The sequence below is a fragment of the Pleurodeles waltl genome, chromosome 8, assembly GCF_031143425.1.
Source record: "Pleurodeles waltl isolate 20211129_DDA chromosome 8, aPleWal1.hap1.20221129, whole genome shotgun sequence".
In the NCBI taxonomy this organism is placed as follows: Eukaryota; Metazoa; Chordata; class Amphibia; order Caudata; family Salamandridae; genus Pleurodeles; species Pleurodeles waltl.
Window position 1 is genome coordinate 401,578,018 of NC_090447.1, and position 20,076 is coordinate 401,598,093.

The 20,076-nt window shown below is 42.8% G+C and overlaps 1 protein-coding gene across 1 annotated transcript in view; it reads left to right on the forward strand.

The window, feature by feature from the left end:
• The window catches only part of CNGA3 (cyclic nucleotide gated channel subunit alpha 3), a 319,905-nt gene that overhangs the window by 252,055 nt on the left and 47,774 nt on the right, over nucleotides 1-20,076 (forward strand). Inside the window, exons 5-6 of the mRNA XM_069204272.1 lie at nucleotides 5,785-5,835; nucleotides 9,282-9,392. Coding sequence (XP_069060373.1) covers nucleotides 5,785-5,835; nucleotides 9,282-9,392 — 162 coding nt within the window. The remainder of the gene's footprint in view (nucleotides 1-5,784; nucleotides 5,836-9,281; nucleotides 9,393-20,076) is intronic.

Consider the following 20,076-nt stretch of genomic DNA (forward strand, 5'->3'; position numbering starts at 1 on the left):
TCAGAATAACCGCGGCGGTCTTTTGACCACGTAGCGGTATTCTGGCGGTTCCCGCTTGGCGGGCGGCGGGCCCCTTAATGTTGAAGATTTGAAATAGCCTAGAGGAAGAGAGCTTATTTTAGTGTTATTGCGTCCAATTACATCTTTCTGCCATAAGATGTTTCTAACGCTCGATGGCCTGCAGAAACTTTCAATGGTGCAATGGCAATCAATGTCTTTTATTGAGCGGCCCACCCACCCCACCATTCATACCATTATAATTTCACTGGTGCTTTGTGCATAAAAATATTTATGTTTTTGAAACCAGTCCATGCATTTGTTCCGTACCTCCTCCCAAGATTCGCTTTGGGTGTCCCTCAGAGGTGGCACCCCGGCAAGAATTATAACATAAGGGAAAGCAGCCAGGGGGTAAGTCCAGGAAGTCTTTGCTAGGCGTAAAACTAATTCCATCCTGGACCGGTTAAAAACTCTTGAACCAGAGGATTCTGGAGTTTTAGGGCATGCATCCCTCTGGGCATAGTTGGCAGCAGTGGTTAAAGCTCCATTACCGGCAATAACCGATTTAGTTGGCAAAACATTCTTCCGTGGCCCAGGTTGAGTTGAGCTGCTAATATGCACAGCATTGTCCCCTCTTTGTATTAATCCTTGTTGGGGAAACCCCTTACAAACAGACGTTGGCAGAGCCTGACCTTTATCCATTGCGCCCCGGCCCCTACCTTCTATGCAACTAAGCGTGGTGGGGTCTGAATGAGCACAATGCTCAAGCGATTCTCAAGTCGATCCAAGCACTCAAACAGGGGCTTAAGTTTCTCCTCAAAGATGGAACTAACCTTATTATACATTGCTGTGAGCAGGGGGGTCAAGGAGCAGAGTGTCACTTGATTGACAAGCTGGAGATTGTGTTATAAGGATAAGAAGAGATTGTGATTGAGGTACAGACGGAGGCTGTACCCAAGAAAGTATTCGGTTATTAGTAGCAGCGGGTATACGGAGGGTTTGTTTCCTCTTTACTGGTGCTGACCTTCCACCCTTCTCTTTTACACCTAACAGTTGTAATGGGAGCAGTCACAGACCAACTTCCATGGTCAGGTTTATTGGTGACAAACTCATCAATACAAGTGTTAAGACAGGGTGTGTTGGACTGTTGGTCTCCCCCAAGCATAGGCTCAAGGTTAGTAACTATGATATCGCCAAACACCGAAATAGTCCAGCGACAATCTGCACTCATTCAGCTCGATTTCATTAGTAACAATCCCGACAACCCTTTCCAGCATACTGTCAATAGAGACTAATGGTCAAGAGGTGACATTATCCATTTAAATCCTAAGCTTCCCCATGCATACTATAGCCGGTATTGTGTAACTTCTCCTCTTCCCCCACATTCACCGCCATACTTAAAAATGGTTAGAAGTTCCTTCTGGAGCACAGGTCAAAGAGGGGGGACCTAGCCTTCTCTGGCCATGGATGGTCGCAGTCCCATGCTGCGGGGGGAGACACAGAACTATAAATCGCAATGTCAAGCGCCTCCCCCTGACAGCAGCTGTGGGTGATTGTGCTGAAGCAAAGGGCCCTGGAACACAGAGTTCTACCAGGGCAGGCAGGCAGGCAGAGCAGCACCGAGCAAGTCCAACAAGTACTGTGCTGTGGGGGTAGAGGCAGCGCTATGAAGCGCCATGTCAAGCGCCTCCCCTTGATAGAAACTGCAGCGATTGTGCTGAAACAGTGGGCCCTGGGACACTGAGTCCCACCAGGGCAGGCAGGCAGGGTTGCACCAAGCAACTCCAACATGCAGAATCGTTCTTAAATGCACAGAGGCCCTCATTACAAGTCAAGGGATAAATTCTGATCCCTTTCACAACCTTGTTCATTGGAATGAGAAATTCTGTGATAATAATCACACCCTCCTAGATTCCCCCTGATAGAATCCAGCAGCTAGCATCTGCTGAAGTTTATCAGGGGCAAATGCCTGTAAAAAAGTCAAAACATGCAAATTTGGTGTGTTAAAACTAGTTCTATATGTTATGCCTCATTTCAAAATTGAAGACTGAAAATAGAAGGCATTTACCACATTTACAAAATGCCTCTCTTCGAACATGGTAAATACCCGACACTGTTGCACACAGCTTGTTTGGAGGGCCCAAATTATGCATATTTTACCATTTCTATGAGCCTTTCTTACACACAAATGTTGGCAGGTTTTACCTGTCACAAACCATCAGGGGAAAACTATGAGGATGTGAAAATTATCACATAACTCGCAATTCCGATCTCTGTGCAAACTCCTGTTTGTACTGCAATCAGAATTTAATACTGAACTTGTACTGAGGGCCTGTGTGTTCTGACCTTCATGTATAGTGGTTAATTAGAGTCTCTGGTTTCTTTGCCATATTTGCGTTTACCACTTCTCATTTGTGTTTACTGAATATCATAGGACATTACCATTTTTGTTAAAATGACCAGTTTATTCATGAGATTTCTCTTCTTATTGAATTATTTTGTTTTTTGTTTTGTGACTACCATATCATGTTTCATATTGTGTTTTATATTGTGTTCTCTGTATCCATTGATTTGATTACTGTTTAAAATGCAAGCATATTTAAAATACATTAGATATTATCAAATGGTGTGTAATGCACCATTGTGGCTGGACATTCAGGCCCATTTTTGACGCAAAAGCGGCGCAAACTTACAAAATACAGCTGTATTTTGTAAGTTTGCGCCGCTTTTGTGTCAAAAAGCAGTGCAAATGCAGCACTAAAAAAGTATAAATATGGGCGTCAAACTTAATTACATTCTTACTGTGTTGCACTGTTATTGTTGAAGTCAAAATATCGTCTCTTTGTGTGGATCCCTTTTCTGTCACTTAGATGGTCCGCATGTCTGATTTGGTACTCTGGGGGGCATATTTACAAGCCCCATAGTGCCACAGGAGCGTCACTTTTTGTGACGCTCTGGTGGCGCTCTGCATTACGCATATTTACAAGGTGGCGCCAAACCACTTTTTGTAGCTTAACGCCGCCTTATAAATATGCCCTGATGCGGTTTTCTGCAGCAGAGGGGCTGCAATGGGTGTTGCTGTGGGCGTTCCACCACAACACCCATTGCTTTTCACGCTGCCCCAGATTTACAAGAATCTGTAAATCTGTGGCAGCGCCAAAAACTAACTCCATACTGCAGCACACATAGAAGTGCCAAATCGCCATTGTAGATTATGTGCAGGAATGGACACCTTTCTTCACATAAACAATCAATCCCCTCAACGCGGACACCCTTGCACTATGGTGTAAGGATGCCTGCGTTGGCAGCTAAATTTAGCGCCGGCGCAGAGGGAAACGCAGGGGTGCATCATATTCTTGTAAATACGGCGCATCCCTGCTTTTCAAAACTGATGCAGCCCCGCGCTACACCAGTTTGTTGTAAATCTGGCCCTTGGTGTTACCAAATCCAGCGCATCTTTGATTCAGACCTCTTCATCTTACACTGTGGCATCTTGATGCAACAGGGATAGTAGCACTGATCATAAGTAATGTATTTACCCACTAGCGCAAATTCAGACTCCATTCTGTACACGTCAATCATAGCGCAAATATTTGATATTATATTTACTTTGTGCTTAATGCTATAAACACATGTGCCTATGTTGCCGCATTATTGAAATGTAACTTCTGAAAGACTGAAGCTTTTTGAACATGCACACTAATGTTAATTTAAAAACCTTTAAGTGTATTAATTATTCACGCTTTACATTTACACTTTTAGTTACATTAGTTAAAGTAACATGTTTTTCTCTTCCACAAGTTTTGCATTTCTTATGAAAAGCTAAAGTGCACATGTATAACCATGTATTCGAAATGCACATTAAATGTTTAGTTAAATTTAGCACGACTAAAGGCCTTAACTTCGAAAGGCATTCTTTGTTTGGTTAGCATTTTCTCTCTTTGCAGGTGCATTTCAAGGCTTCGGTAGCTAGAGGAAAGGGGTATAACTTGTGCATTAGTTTCACTTACAGTAAGGCCTGAGAAGAGAAAACCTTGGCACAGGATGTGAAGATTTAATGAGCAGGTGTAGTCTCTTATTCATTATGTACCAGGAATGTGAGACGCTCAAGGTTAAAAGACTATTCGAGTTACGCTGGATGAGAAACCTGGGTGTTGTTACAATTTATGAGACAGACTCGAAGATCATTGGTCCCTGGAAGGGAGGGAAAAACGACATTGATGGTGAAGGTTCTATTTGTTTTAATTAATGATTACACTGTTAGAAGCTGTGGCAGATTCCCTTAGACTTCGAGTGGTACAGCTCTCTCTGCTTTCCTTTATTCTTGCAAATGTGAAGCTTTATGCAAAACACTTTTTTTTTTTTGTAGACATCTACTAAGGTCTTGACAATGCTGTCAGCTTCTCGCATTCTCAGATTGCCTTAAGCAACTTTCCATTCATACTTGAGTCTTTATTCCAAACATCCTAAATATTTACTTCCAAACCATTTTCATTCCCTATTTAGAACTCTGGCTAGATGACTTTAGAATGAGCGCATGATTAACAAAGAGAACAAAAGTTTCTTTATGGAACACCTATTTCTAATTTTCAGCTTTGTAATGCTGTGTTTTAATTGCTTTATAACTTAATCTATTGAGACTGAACAGATTGCAATATTTCAGCTTGCAAGCTTTAATTCTGCATCTTTTCAATATTATTATGACATGCATATATATTCCATTGATTATTGATTGGGAGTAAATCAACTTAACTATAATTTTTGATTCCTAGTCCTTACTACGGGGCCAAATGGGGTTCACAGAAATGTAAACATTTATTATTGTAACTCTCTTGTGTACCTCCAACAATATATAAAAGGTCCATAGGACAAGAGTGTAAAATCACGCTCCTGCCTGCTCTCACCTGTCTACCTGTGTTGTGAATTGCAAGTTAGTTCAGTCTAGATGACTCCTCTTTGGTTAACTTTGTGTTTATTGTGAGCATTCACAACAGAGTCTGTAAAGGTCACCCGGTACATAAGGTAGTTTGGTGTAATTACATAATAATAGAGCAATATTAAACAGATTCTCACCTTGAATGTAACTAAATTCTGTCTGTAGTGGCTATTTCGGTACCTCTATTACAGAAATGTTCCAACTAGATCGAAGGGCCAGTGGAGCAGAATGTACAGAACAGCTCTGTTTCTTTAGTGGGCCAAGATGGTCTATTCTAGTACCCACCAAAGTAACTTCTCCATTATGTCTCCTGTAGAATGGAAGTTATCGGCAAAGAGCGGCTCTGCATTTCCTTTTTCCCTTCTCTGCATCATACCAACATGGTGGAAGCCACTTGGGCTTCTTCGTCCATGAGAGATGTGGTTCTCTCTAAACCACAATTTGTCTGGGGTAGCTCAGTGAGTGTCGCACTACCCAAAACTAAGCCAGCAAACTACTATTTTAATTACATGCTGTTGTCTTATTCCCAACTTCTGTCCTGCAACCCAAAAAGGGATCACAGTGTCTGCGTTTTAAAAGGGCATATCTTTAGATATGCCCCCATAATGAGCCCAATCTACCATTGAAAATTGTGTTTCCTGTCCTACCAGCTGCAAACACAGCCCGCACTGAAGCATTGTGTAAGGGTCACTAATCCACGACTCCTTATGCAATAAGGCCTCATGTGCCTATTGTCAGAGTTAGGCAAAATTAGTAAGCCTTAGTAGGCCCCAATCGCATTGTGTTGTTGTCTAAAGCTATCAATATGTTTTAACTTACAGTGTCATTGTGTTTCATTTGTATAATTTCAGTCAATGGGTGCTGTCCCAATTCAATGTCAACAATTGCAATAACAAGGAGCAGTAAGTAAAACCACCCTAGCTATGTAGAAATCTTTAGAGTAGGGGTGTCCAACGTCTGTACAGAAGCTATACCCATGCCATATTTTCACGATAACCACTGACTATGTAAATATGTTCTATTTAAATTTATTTTATGTAAGTATATCTTATTCGTACTGAAAATCTGGCATGGATTCTGCCCTTCTAGATCTATGCTTGATGGATCTATATATATTTTTACAGAGAAACACTTGCATTGAAAAACCACCACAGAGAGTCCTCGACTACATTTGTTTAATTATTTAAGCACTACTAAAACAACGCTGATCCTAATGTTAGTCTAAAACCATCTCTTAATCAAAACCGAACTCTACACTGAACCCAAATGATAATCCCTAAAAGTAACCATTTCCATAACCCTGACTCTTACCCAAGCCTAATTATAATCATGCAAACTATACTAACCCTATGTATCATTTGTAACCCCTTTATTTAAATAATTATTTTTAAGTTATCCTAAAATAAACATGTGCTTCCTAAGATTATTTTTCTTTCTAAAGTGGTTTCTCTGTAAAGGGTTTTTCTCTGTTCAGTTTTCTCTATTATAACAAAATACCACGTTGGACACCTACACGATTCCTTCTCACCTATCAAGAAATAATCCACTTCTTACATGTTTAGAAGCCTTCAGATATGTATTTTCCCTTTCTTCCACCCAACTGCATATCTTTTTCCTGCCTACTAGTGTTATCGTCATGTTCCTTTATTATTTTTATTGTGTCACCTCCCTGCACTTGGTTTCTGCAGATTAATCTCGAGCAGGGTGTAGGACTCAGGTCATAAAAAGCACATTGTAAGTTTCCCTACTGAAAGCTAGAGACCTTCTATTGTTCAATTCATGTCCACTGCTATAAACTATTTTTATCGGTGATCCCGCCACCTCATTGATGCTATTCGCAATATTAACATCACATTAACAGTACCAACTGTCTTATGGGGTTGGAGATTGTATAGAGGTCTCCTAGTATCGCATTCTGGCCAGAGGCTGTCTCTATTGAAAGAATGACGGAAAAAGACTACCCATTGTAGCAACTTGGGCACCTGTGTTATTGAGCTTTACTGTAAAAAGGTACCTCAAAACTCTTAACTTATATTATTGTATACCGTAACTTTGCATTAGTGCCAGACATATTTTCTTCTGAAGAAGTAAAATGTGACCGTATATAAAAAATATAACAGCTTGGCAAGTAGCCAGCTACAATTTACATGTGTTGCACTCTGTGATATCTCTGGGTGCATTACTAAAACATGTTGTGAAATAGTGGTGGGGTGACAGGTATATATGTAATGCCCCTGCTAGGTAGTCAAACGCATTGGCCATACAGTAATCATTAACATGGATGTTGTACAGCACTTCACTACCTTGTTGGCTAGGTTTGCAATAGACTAATAATACCAAGGGCCAGATTTATCAATATTTCACACAATGCAGCAAGACATATTTTTGGACAGCATGAAAGAGAAAGGGCAGGAATGCACCATATTTACCAATATATGGTGCATTCTTGCTCTCAGCCTGCACTGGCACACAATCTTTTGCCTAGCACCAACATAGGCACTGTTGCACCATGGGCAAAGAAGCCTGGGTTGCAGGCAGGATGGTTTCTGTGTAGGAAGAGACATAGGGGGTGATTCTCACCCTGGCGGGCGGCGGAGGCCGCCCGCCAGAGTTCCCCCCTCCAAAATACTGCTCCGCGGTCGCAAGACCGCTGAGGGTATTTTGGGTTTTGCACTGGGCTGGCGGGCGACCGCCAAAAGGCCGCCCGCCAGCCCAGTGCAAAACGGCCTTCCCACTAGGACGCCGGCTCAGAATTGAGCCGGCGGAGTGGGAAGGTGCGACGGGTGCAGTGGCACCCGTCGTGTATTTCAGTGTCTGCAAAGCAGACACTGAAATACACAGTGGGGCCCTCTTACGGGGGCCCCTGCAGTGCCCATGCCATTGGCATGGGCACTGCAGGGGCCCCCAGGGGCCCCACGACACCCCATACCGCCATCCTGTTGGTATGGGGTGTCAGAATCCCCATGGCGGCGCAGCGAGCTGTGCCGCCATGGAGAATTCTACAGGGCAGCGGAAAACTGGCGGGAGACCGCCGGTTTTCCCTTTCTGACCGCGGCTGAAGCGCCGCGGTCAGAATGCCCTGCGGGGCACCGCCAGCTTGTTGGCGGTGCTCCCGCCAACCCTGGCCCCGGTGGTCCATGACCGCCGGGGTCAGAATGACCCCCATAATCCTTAAAGGCTTTTTTCTCTTTCTAAGCGTGCAGCAATAACAAGGAGAAATACACTGCACCTCCCCGGAAGGCTTAGCATTTTCACGCATTTCTAGGTTTACTACTCTTGGTAAGTCTGGGAATGTGCCAAAATCAGTGGGTGGATGCGTGGGAACACCAACACTCCACCCATGTAATGCCTTCCCAGGGAAGAGTAGTGCAAGGCAGAGACCTGCGCTGCCTTGCATTACTCCAGATTTTTCAAGCAACAGAGAGCCATGCAAGGTAGCCCCCCATTGCTTGTAAATCTCACTTAAGTATTGTGTTGCCAATGTGACACCATACGTGACACAAGGGCAACACAACACAATGATAAATCTGGCCCCAAATACATACATACCAGTGATTAAATAAGATCTTTCTTACTAAGAGTGCTATGAACATAGGTCATCCCTCAATATGATTGTTATACTTAATATCCACACCAACAATATTGTGGTATACGAATACCAAGGACAGAATATCAGACACAAAATATTGAAAGGTAATTACATATAGAGAAGTATAGATATACTATTCCTAACTCCTCATCTATGTACATTGATGATTTATGTACAGCATAGGTACATTTATGTGTAGTTTATATAGAAAATCTAGATTTACTTACCGGTCAATATTTTAATTTCAATATTTTGTCCTTGATAATGTGTCCCATAAATATTGTGGTTTCGATATTCAGGGGGCACCCTGCCAGTATCATCACAGGCTAGTGTTCAAGACACCCTATTAATTAAAGAAATTGATGACTTTTTCGAGTATTGTCATCTAGGTGCTTTTAAATCCCTCTCCTGCAATCATTTCGTTCTCAAACTCCAGAGTTCCACAGTAGAGAAGGCGTACCTTTGCTGTGGTTGTCATGAAAACCAATATGTGGCAAGTAATGCTGTGTGTTTTCCCTTCCCCTGTCGGACTTTGTAAAATTTAGAAAGGGCAAGCAAAATAGGCTTTCTCTGAAGGAGGTGTCTGTAGTTATGTTTTTGTAATAGTATTAAAAAACATTTTAGGGTGTTTCCCTGTGCTGCACACATTCCTTTATTTGTTGACTATATAGCTTCCATTAGACCCAAACCCCGCTCTCTGGTGTCAGCCCTAAACATAGTAATTCTTATTTCATACTGCGCTTTCTAAATATTATGCAGAAAAGAGGATGAAAAGGAAATAAAAGAGGAAAAGAAAGATAAAGAAGAAAAGAAAGAAGAGAAAAAAGAAGAAAAGAAGGACGATAAAAAGGATGGTAAAAAAACTGAAGAGTAAGTAACATTTGAACAAAAAGCCACTAGTTAAGTATGTAATGCATGTTGGCTGGTGATACTAGCTGTAAAAATTACGAATTGCATATACTTATTAAGAATGAGTTTAAAACAAATAAGCTTATCATTCTCGTGCATATTCGTACTGTCATATTTCAGCTTTACATATCCTACGAATAGAATAGTGGTGAACGTTAATCCAAATTCAAAAAGACGCATTGATGTCTTTACAACAAAGAACAGTATTGATTGTAGCAAGCTAACACAATACCCAACCGGTGTTCACATTATAATTCTTTATTGGACAATGTTGAAACACTCCTATCATACAACTCCCCAAGTGCCAAATCTGTGACTAACTGGTCACGAAATACTAGTCGCAAATTTGAGCAGTAAAAAATTCTAAGAACCATCCTCCATCCTAAACAGCCTGTTTTTAAGATTCCGAATCATAGTGGGTCGCAATCCAACCTACCTCATGAATTTTAATGAGGTATGTTGCATATTACAGATCTCAATTGGATGAAGGCCATCACAGGGGTAGTGGCCTGATTGGTTCAGCAGACCACCATGTCTGTGATTACTTTTAACACACATACTGGCTAGAGAAACTGAAATGCCATTGGAGCAGAAATACTGTATGCAAAGTAGACACTGAGATACAGGAAGTGCTGTGAAGGCAAAACAGTGTAGAAGGCTTCAAAAAGACAGAAGCATGTTGTAGGCAATCGTTTTAAAACAAGTGCATATTTAACAACATCTGCAGAAGAAACATAGGTGCTGATTTAGGGTTTGGTGGGCAGAGTACAGTTCATCAGGTTGGCAAAGGACATTACCTCTGCCACCCTGGCAGTTTCTGTCCACCAAATTTATAGGTACCCGCCAGTTTACATCATCTCTGTACATTGAAAGGAACTACCATCAATGTGGTACTTTTTAATGCACAAAACATTTGTTGGTGGATGGCCATTGTTGGTTTTGACCTCTGTCCACCAAACCTCTTAATTTATTTTGTTTCAAAGAAACAAACTCTCAAAGATAGAATTTGTTCCTCAAAAACAATACAACTAATGACCCGCAGACCCTGATCTTGCAGAGTGTGGGCGAAACATCCCTGGAGGTGACAAACAGGGAAAAAAAGGAATTATGTTGCCCACCTTTAATAGGGCAGGAGGTGTAATGTCCTCCATCTAATAGGCCCTTCTCCAAAGTATTTAGTCGGTTGAGCCAACAAGAGCTCCTTTGATGAAATACATAAGGTCTGCCTGTCTCAAACAGTCGGCAGATCGAAAGTTTGACGGGCAGGGGTACTGTGAGGCATTTGCGATAGGTTACCCTGTCTACCAAACTCTAAATCAAGCACATAGACATCCAGAACTGCTGAGAATGGCCAGATAGAAACAGGATTCACTAAACAAAATACAGCAGAGAGAGGTCGATCATATACTGCGCAGCAGTGCAGATGTGGAAATGAGTATTTCTTTTGAAAGGAGACTTTGTGCATGCTATAAAAATACCAGCCCTCAGGTTGCACAGGTTTTCATAGAAAGTAGTTGCAAACAGTTAATAAATTCATATATCAGCTGCTATGTGTCCCTTTAAATGTGTCTGGATATTTATCTTTAAGTGGCTGTATCTAGTTGTGTCTGCGATGTTCCCTCTGGACTCAGGCCCATACCCCTTTTAGAATGTCCCAGTGTTTGTGTTGCCCTGGTCCAGTCTACTATTTATGTCTGCCTCCGGGTTCTATTGTCCTTATCTATTTCCTTGTCCCAGTGTCTATTTCGTGATTATCTGCCTCTCCTTCCTGCACCAGTGTCTCTGTTGCCTGCCTCAGAGTCCATTATGCCCTTGGCTGTGTTTGTTTTTCCGTTTCACACTAGTCCCTTGCTTCCTCAATTTCCGTGTCTCACTATCACAGTCTTCCCTGTCTACCTGTCTAGTGGTCATGTTTACCCGTCTAGTGACCATCTCACCATGTTGCAATGGCAGTGCCTCCCTGTCCGTGTGGTTGAGTTCTCCTAGACCACTGTTATCTCCTCTGATCTGCTTTCATGTGTCCTTTTTAAAATGCACTCCTGTCCCATAGTATGTGCCTTTGCCTCCCTTCTCCTTGTCACTCTGTCCCAGTTTTCATGTCCCTGTATGTCCAGTGTCCGTGCCTGTGTCTTTCCATCTCAGAGTCTTTGTTTTCCTGTGTCAGTGTTAGTGTTCCCTGCCCCAGCGCCCAACTATCCTTTCCCCATCTATGTATCTGTGTCTTCAAATTTCTGTGATAGTACCCTCTTGACCGTGTGTTCAGCTCTCCATTCTTAGTGCCCGTGCTCCCTATTGTGTCTCTCGGTTTAGCTGACTGGTATATCTCCCTATATTAGTGTCTGAGTCTCTAATCCCAGTAGATTTGCTTTCCTTGTCTAGTGCCCATCTCAAGGCCAGTGTCTCCTTGTCCCCATGCCCATGTCTACTTGTTCAAGTGTCAGTAATTTCACATACCAGTAACATTATCTTTGTGTCATTTTTCTGTGCCTACTTGTAAATCACTGCTCCACTGTACTTGTTCCAGTTTCCCTGTGTTACCCTGTCTCGGTGTAATCTGCACATTTGTGTCTCCAGTGAGGGTTGTATGGAATTATATCGTGGTCAATAATATTTAACTATGATAGTAGTGTATCCACTACATCAACCTAACCACTCCATCCCATGATATGTACACAATTACAATGACTATTCTTACTTTCACATCTGCTTACAAATAATTACCCTGCGATTGAGTGCTCAGGTCGGTGCAGTGGACGAGATATAATTGTCACATGATATGATGTATATATTATAAAGGGGGCAAACTCCATGTACCAGTTCCCATGCCTCTATGTCCTTTTCACAGTGTCCGTGTTTCCCTGGGTCAGTATCTGTGTGTCCGTGGACTAGTGTCAACATCACCAGTAACAGAATCATTCTTTCTCTATGCCATTTTCCTTCAATCTCTATCCAGGTTTCTTTTCTTCCTATTGCAGAAGTCATGCCTCTCAATTCAAATGTGTATACCTTTTTGCTGTAGTCATGACTCCCTGCCCAGGTGTCTATGTCTTCCTCACCAGGCGTATGTTTCCTTGTCCTATTTTCTTGGTATCGTGTCTATGTGTTTTGTTCTTCTGCCTCCGTGCCAGAGTATCACAGTATAATTTTCAGTTTCTCCCTATTTTAGCATCGGTATCTCTGCGTAGAGGTGTTTGTATCTCACTGCCCCTGCTTCCCTATCCTAGTGTTAATGTTCCCTTTGCCTAGTTAGCATGGACCCTGGTTCCATGACCATAGCTCTGTTTGCTAGCGTTTGTATCTCCCTCTCCCACCATTAGTAGCTCTCCATTCCAGTGCCCTTCTCTTCTTGTTTTAATGTTTATATCTCCCTGGTCCAGTGCTAATCTCTCAAACTCCCAGTCCTTGTTTCTCTACTGTGTCCATTGGGGCGGCTGTATCTCCCTGCCCTGTTGTCTGTGTCTACAGATGCTAGTGTCTTGTTTTACTGTCCCATGCCCTGTGTCTTTCTATCCCTGTGCATATAATTCCCCTTTTCTATTCTTCTTTTTCCTGTGTTTATGTCTCCGTGATCTTGTATATCACTAACATGGTTTCCTGTCTCTCAGCTTCATGTCTCTTTTCTGTCCCATTATCTGTGTTGTGATGCCCTGGTCTCCTTTTGAGCATGCATCTGTCTTCCTGTTACTGTGACTTTCAGTTTTTGTGTCCATTTCACCACTTATAGATCTACTTGTCTTCTCCTCCTTACGTCTCTGTACTCCAATTTGTTAATTCATTTCCATTTGCTGTATCTTCAGACTTTGGCTCGGAAGCATTTCTTCCTACACCATGGGTTCGTTGTGTAAAATATAATACACGGAAACCTTTTAAGTTCTTCATCATCATTTCATCAAGCCTGTGAAAAGAAATAACCCATGCCAAGAATAAATTAGAGAAAAGATGATTTATTCCTGCTCTGACAAATACAACAGTAGAAGAAGTATTTCTGTACTAGCTGGCTGACAAATTTATCCGGTTTATCTTTGAGGTGCGATATTTGCTTAGACAACAAGTTGCTCACTGTGAGCCTTAGCATTGGTTTGATGTAGTCTTTGGTTGGTGAGGTGCTTTCTCTGGATGCAGATCCAGAATAAAGTGTTCATATTTTGGTACAGTTACTTGACCTTGTGTTTCAGTCATAGGCTCTGACACATACAACATTGCTCAATTGGAGAAGCAAGGTATTTAGGTGAGAATCTTCTTAAGTAGTGATCATAATTGGTGTAACTGAAATAAGAATGTTAAAACATATAGGGGCATATTTATACTCCGTTTGTGCCGAATTAGCGTCGTTTTTTTCGACGCAAATTTGGCGCAAAACTAACACCATATTTATACTTTGGCATTAGACGCGTCTAGCGCCAAAGTATGGGCAAATAGCGTCATTTTTTTGCGTGAACGCCTTCCTTGCGTTAATGAGATGCAAGGAAGGCGTTTCCGTCTAAAAAAATGACGGCGACGCAAATGCGTCGTATTTATACTCCCGGGCAAAAATCACGCCCGGGAGTGGTCGGGTCAAAAAACCCCGCATTTGCGCCACTTTTTAACGCCTGGGTCAGGGTAGGCGTTAAGGGGCCTGTGGGCTCAAAATGAGCACACAGGTGCCCTCCCCTGCCCCCAGGGACCCCCCCTGCCACCCTTGCCCACCCCAGGAGGACACCCAAGGATGGAGGGACCCATCCCAGGGACATTCAGGTAAGTTCAGGTAAGTATACATTTTTTTTTTTGTTTTGGGTGGCATAGGGGGGCCTTATTTGTGCCCCCCTACATGCCACTATGCCCAATGACCATGCCCAGGGGACATAAGTCCCCTGGGCATGGCCATTGGGCAAGGGGGCATGACTCCTGTCTTTACTAAGACAGGAGTCATGTAAATGGCGTCTGGGCGTCGTTAAAAATGGCGCAAATCGGGTGGAGGCGATTTTTTGCGTCAACCTGACTTGCACCATTTTTAAGACGCCCTAGCGCCACTTTTCCCAACGCCGGCGCTGCCTGGTGTACGTGGTTTTTTTCCACGCACACCAGGCAGCGCCGGTCTGCTTGCGCCGGCTAACGCCATTCAATAAATACGGCGCCCGCATGGCGCTTCAGAATGACGCTAGCCGGCGCAAAATTTTTTGACGCTAAACTGCGTTAGCGCAGTTTAGCGTCAAAAAGTATAAATACGGGCCATAGACTCTAAATACATTTAAAGGCACCTAGTTGCCAACTAACACGTGCCAGTGTAGGCTAGGACTGGAGTGATATAGTCACATTTTGTAGTCCTGGATAAGAAAGCATCAGCAAAATGGAGGGTTTTATTGGCACAAGGCAGGTCCTGAGGAGATCTGTTCGTAATGTGTTATTGTATTCAATACTACGTATGACCTTGTCTCAGACTAGCAACTTCAAATCTGGTCTGACAGAGAAATGCCTGATGATACTTATAAATCTAAAATGGTAATGTGCATTTCATTCATTACTTTTATGTGAGTGTTTTGGTTGGGTTATGAGTCCAGAGTGACACCCATGAATTTTACTGAAGTATCAGTTTTAGTTGTAATTCCCATTTTGTTCAGGTGTTCAGACCAGTCAGTGAGTAGTTCTCAGTTGTGTTACAAGAAGAAAATCTGAAATCTGTTTTCTAGGAGATGAGATAACTACCTCATATTGTTGATCCATGTTTGCATTTCGAATATGCAGGTAGTTAGGTTCAGGAGGCTGTTTGGGTAATCAAATCTCAAGTATAGCTCGGTGTCATCTATGTACTGATGAAAGGAGACACTGCATTTGAAAAAACAGTTAACCTACCTAGAGCGCTAGAGCGTGAGCAGCGCAGGGGGCAATGTAGAGGTAAAGCGAGACTCGACTTAGGTATATATATAAAATATATATATAGATATATATATATCTATATATATATATATATATATATATATATATATATAAATTTACTTAAAAAAACAAAGGTTACAGGGACGTTATAGTTAGGTTGTGAATTTACTCACACAAAACCAGAGAAATTCAGCAGTTATAGTTAGAGTTATTTCAAGAAGCTATAACTCACATCCTAAGGTAACTATAACTCACCCTCACTGTCAAAGCTCCTGCCAAGCCAATGCAAACAGATATGTCCTAGGGGTGGGCACCCCGGGACATAGCAGGAGCCAGCCCTGGGGTCTGGCAGTCACCCAGGGTTATCTATGGATCCACGAGGAGGTGGTCGCCGGGGCTGCAGGGGGCCACACAGCCCCACATATAATAAAGTATTAGCCCAGGGCGTGTGGGGGCTGAGCAATCCCCCGCAAACTATTGAAATAAAGCCCCACGGAGGTTGCAGTCCCCGGGCATAAATAAGCCAAAGAGGAGGGTCCTGTGCACTTCTTTATTTTTGACATGCCCACAGGACTTGGCCCCCTCAGGAGCTTTCTTGACAGAATCGCTGGAGACCGTGCTTTTTATGTATTATTTTTTTTTTAACCACTGATTCGCGATCCTGTCATGAATTCTCACCAAAAATTCTTTTTTTGAAAAGCACTTTTTTTTGCCCTGGGAGTCCCTCTGGGACACCAACACCGGAACTAAGGGGGCTGAAGCCAAGTTCTAAGATGGCCGCCAACATTTCCTTGTTGAAGTGTTGGCAGCTAATCAGATCTCAGTACGAGATTGGGAGGGTTTGTGGAGCATTCACATCCCTATATAGACAAATACGTTTTTTCTTGAATATTACAAAAACTACTGAACGGATTACCACCAGATAACAAAAAGGGCTCTTTCTGGACCAAGAGCTAGCTTTCTGCCAAACGTGGTGTTTTCCATCCAGTGGTTCGGCCTCTATTCCTGTTCAAAATCCCTATGAAAATTAACATGGAGAAAACATGTTTTGTGGCCACCCTTTTTCTCAGCCCCCGCTTGACGGATCAACATTAAACTTTCCAGACAGCAGCTTAAGTGAGCATTGTATTTTTTGGGAACATTTTGTGAAGATTCATCAACCGGCGCCAAAGATATAGGCAAATTAAAAAAACACCTTTCCTACAGAAACTAAATCCTAACTATAACTACCTAGTGGTGAATACCACTAGGTTATATATATATATATACATAGTTTTTTTTACTGAAAAAAAACAAACGTTACAGTGACGTTATAGTTAGGCTGACATTAAACTCATACAAAACCATACAAATTCAGCAGTTATAGTTACCAGAGCTAACTATAACCCCCTACAATGTACTGCTTATGACCTTACGTATTACATCACTGATGACATTGTCAGTGGCATCACTAATGACATCATTGATGATATCTCAAATTACATCACTGATGTCATCATCTACATAACCACTCCCACACCCTCTCACATACCTGTACAACCACTCACTCATGCACCCACTCACTAATACACAGAGTCATGTTTGAGTTTAATGTGACCTAACTATAACGTCCCTGTAACCTTTCTTTTTTGAGTGAATTTATAAGGTTTTTTAAATTCTATTTCCTAACTATAACATACCTGTGACCTTTGTTTTTTCCTGTGAGTTTCTAAGGTTTTTTTAATTATATTTCCTAACTATAACGTCTCTGTAACCTTTGGTATTTTAAGTGATATTCTATGTTTTTTCAAATTATACTTCTTACGTATATTTTTCCTGCAACCTTTCGTTTTCTGAGTGAATGTCTATATTCTTTTTACTTTTATTTCCTATTTATAAGATCCCTGTTACCTTTAGTTTTTTAACTTAATTTGCACTTTTTTACATTTATATTTTGTAACTGTTATGTGTAATCTTTTGTAATTGTTAAAGTTATTTTTGTTATTTGTGGTGGTTCTCAAGTATGTATATGCACATAATATTGAAATATACGTATAGTATTTTAAAAAAAAACATTTTGGTTTTGTGTCCCCATCGCAAATAGTCACGCTTTATTTGTGACTCTACTGTATTTTTATTTCATAACTATGGATTACATAAAGAGATTCATTTATAAAGTACTAGAATACACAATTTTGTATAGAAAATAGATTTTACTTGTGCTTTTGATGGATATGCAACCTCTGCCATGATGCGTTTCTGGAGTCACGATGGAGACGCGGCTCCACCATATTTTTAACAGTATGAAATAGAATATAAATACAGCTTTAAAGTTTATTTTGAAGTCAGAAGATTGCTGTCAAGATTAAAATCGGATTAGGGGAACCAGAGATATGAATTTTTAAACAATTACTGTTTTCTAGCTCATAGAAACTAAAAGTGCCAATCTGGTTATCTGGTCACACTAGACCAGGGCAAAGTCAAAGTTTGAGGCCGACCCCGATGGAGCCCTGCTCGGCTTCAGCAAGTGGGTGGCCTCAGTGAAAGGTTTATCTTTGGACTTAGGCCCTCATTACGTGTCTGGCGGTCTTGAGACCGCCAGACTCGCTGTGGCGGTCTCACCGCCGCAGAGCCGGTGGTGAAGACGGCCGTATTACTAGTTGTGGGGTTTGACTGAAACCAAACCTCCACAACTCCACCTGGGGTCCGGTGCGGTTGCACCGCCACGGCCGGTGGTGACCTCCTCCAATTTGGCAGCAGGCATCAGGCCGCCGTCCGGATTACGAGATTGCACACCGCCAGGCTTTCATTGGTGGTCACCCCACCACAAAAAGCCTGGCGGTCACACACCCAGTAACAGGAATATTCATTCCTGTTGTTCGCACACACTCACGTCATCACACATGCACACATCCCCCCCACCCGTCCATACACTCACAGGCACCCCCCTACCCCTTCACACATGCATTCACATACACACCCATTCAGCATACGCATACATGCACTCAGACACACCCACTCACTCGCATTCATCCATACAGACACCCCCATACACGCACACACACACACATACACTCGCAGACACGCATGCATTCAGCACCCTCTCTGCAAACACACACAAACACACCACAGACTCCCTCCCCCCCCTTTCGGACACCCCATTGCCTCTTCCATCAAGGAGGACATCTGGGAGGGGATGGGTCCTGGCGGTCTTCCCTCTCTGCCACCACCATGCCCAAAGGACACCGCTGAGCCGTATTACGGCTCATAATATGGAGGGCGGAGTCATGCTGGCGTGTTGGTGCTGGTGAGGTAACAGCCTCTGCACCGCCGACCGCCAGAACTAATGATGTATGCCCTTTGTCTCAAAAATGGCGGTGAGCATGCACCACTTATAATATGGCGGTCTGCTGACCGCTAGCACTGGCGGTTGGAAGGTGGGTTTTGCAGTCAATGGTGTTGACCGGCAAAGTCGTAATGAGGGCCTCAGTCTTTTTCTTAAAGATTTTCTTCAGCGGGAGGAAGTCACCAATTTAATCCGACCTCCCTGGAACCTTCTTCGAATACACGTTGCAGGAGACCTTGGTGAAGAATTCTACCTTCGGACTTAGACGATTTTTCAGGACGGAAATTTCTGTCCTGGCCAAAGGTGAAACTTGATCCGTCGTCCCTGGAGCCCTCTTCGGATACGCTGAACGGGAAGTCCCGGTCAACTTTTTACGTTTGGACTCTGTCACTTTTTTGGAGCTTTTTTCTCCGATGTCGGACGACCCTCCACAGCAAGCCGATTGCAAGTCGACATCATTGGATTGCCTTTCTTGACAGTGGTCAGCTGGCCAGTTTCTTCAGGATTTGATGCAGAGGACTCTAGTTAGTTATTTTTCACCTGTAGCAACCAGTTGAAGCCAGGCAAGGTCATTTTAGTGGTGAAGCCCAAGTGTGCAGCTGGTGCTGTCCTTTAGAGTGCAGTGCCCAGGTGCAGGTCAGGGGACCAGCAGGGCAGTTATTCTTCTTCTGCTGTTGTTCCTTGTAGGAATCTGAGGTGTGGGTGCAGCTCTGCCAAATGTATCCTTGCTCCTGGGGTGAAAAGTAGGGGGTGCAACTGTCCGCTCAGAGGCAGGCCACTACACTTATATGACCACTTCCTGGGAAGTGTGGCAAAAATCAATCCCAGGAAGTAACATTCCTTAAAAATCCAAAATGTCAGAAACTAAATTTTGGAGGTTAGGTCTGGCTGACCCCACCCACTGGTGTGGCTAAAAATCCTTAACACTCCCCTCTCCTAATCTGATCAAGAGGGTACCTGGTTGTCTGGGTTTGCAGGAAATGGGGGCGGTCTAGAGCTGCTTCAAATATCCTTCCCTCCTTTGAAGACCAGTTTGGCTGCTCTCCCCCATCCTGTTTCACCATCTGCTGAAGCAGATCTCCTTCCCTCGGCACTTCCTTTGTACTCAGCCCGCCCACTTCACACATTATCAAGGCAGCCTGGCCAGGTTGCCAGAGGCTGGCCAGAGACGGGCACTACAGAGGTGAAACTGGTAACTTTTAGGAAGAGTTCTAAAACTCTTTCCCTAAACTATGGATCGATGAGGGGGTGTTGTTGCATTTATTATAACAATCAGTTTGAGACCAAACATGACATATCTAGCTCCTTTGGAGACTTTATTCATTAAAATAGAGTCTCCCCATTTTAGCCTATGGAGCCTAATCACTACAATGAGGGAAAACGAAGTTGGCTATTTTTCCTCACCAGCGTTTACAAAACAATTTTTATAAGGTCCCTACTTATAGGTACATAGCACCCAGCCCTCGG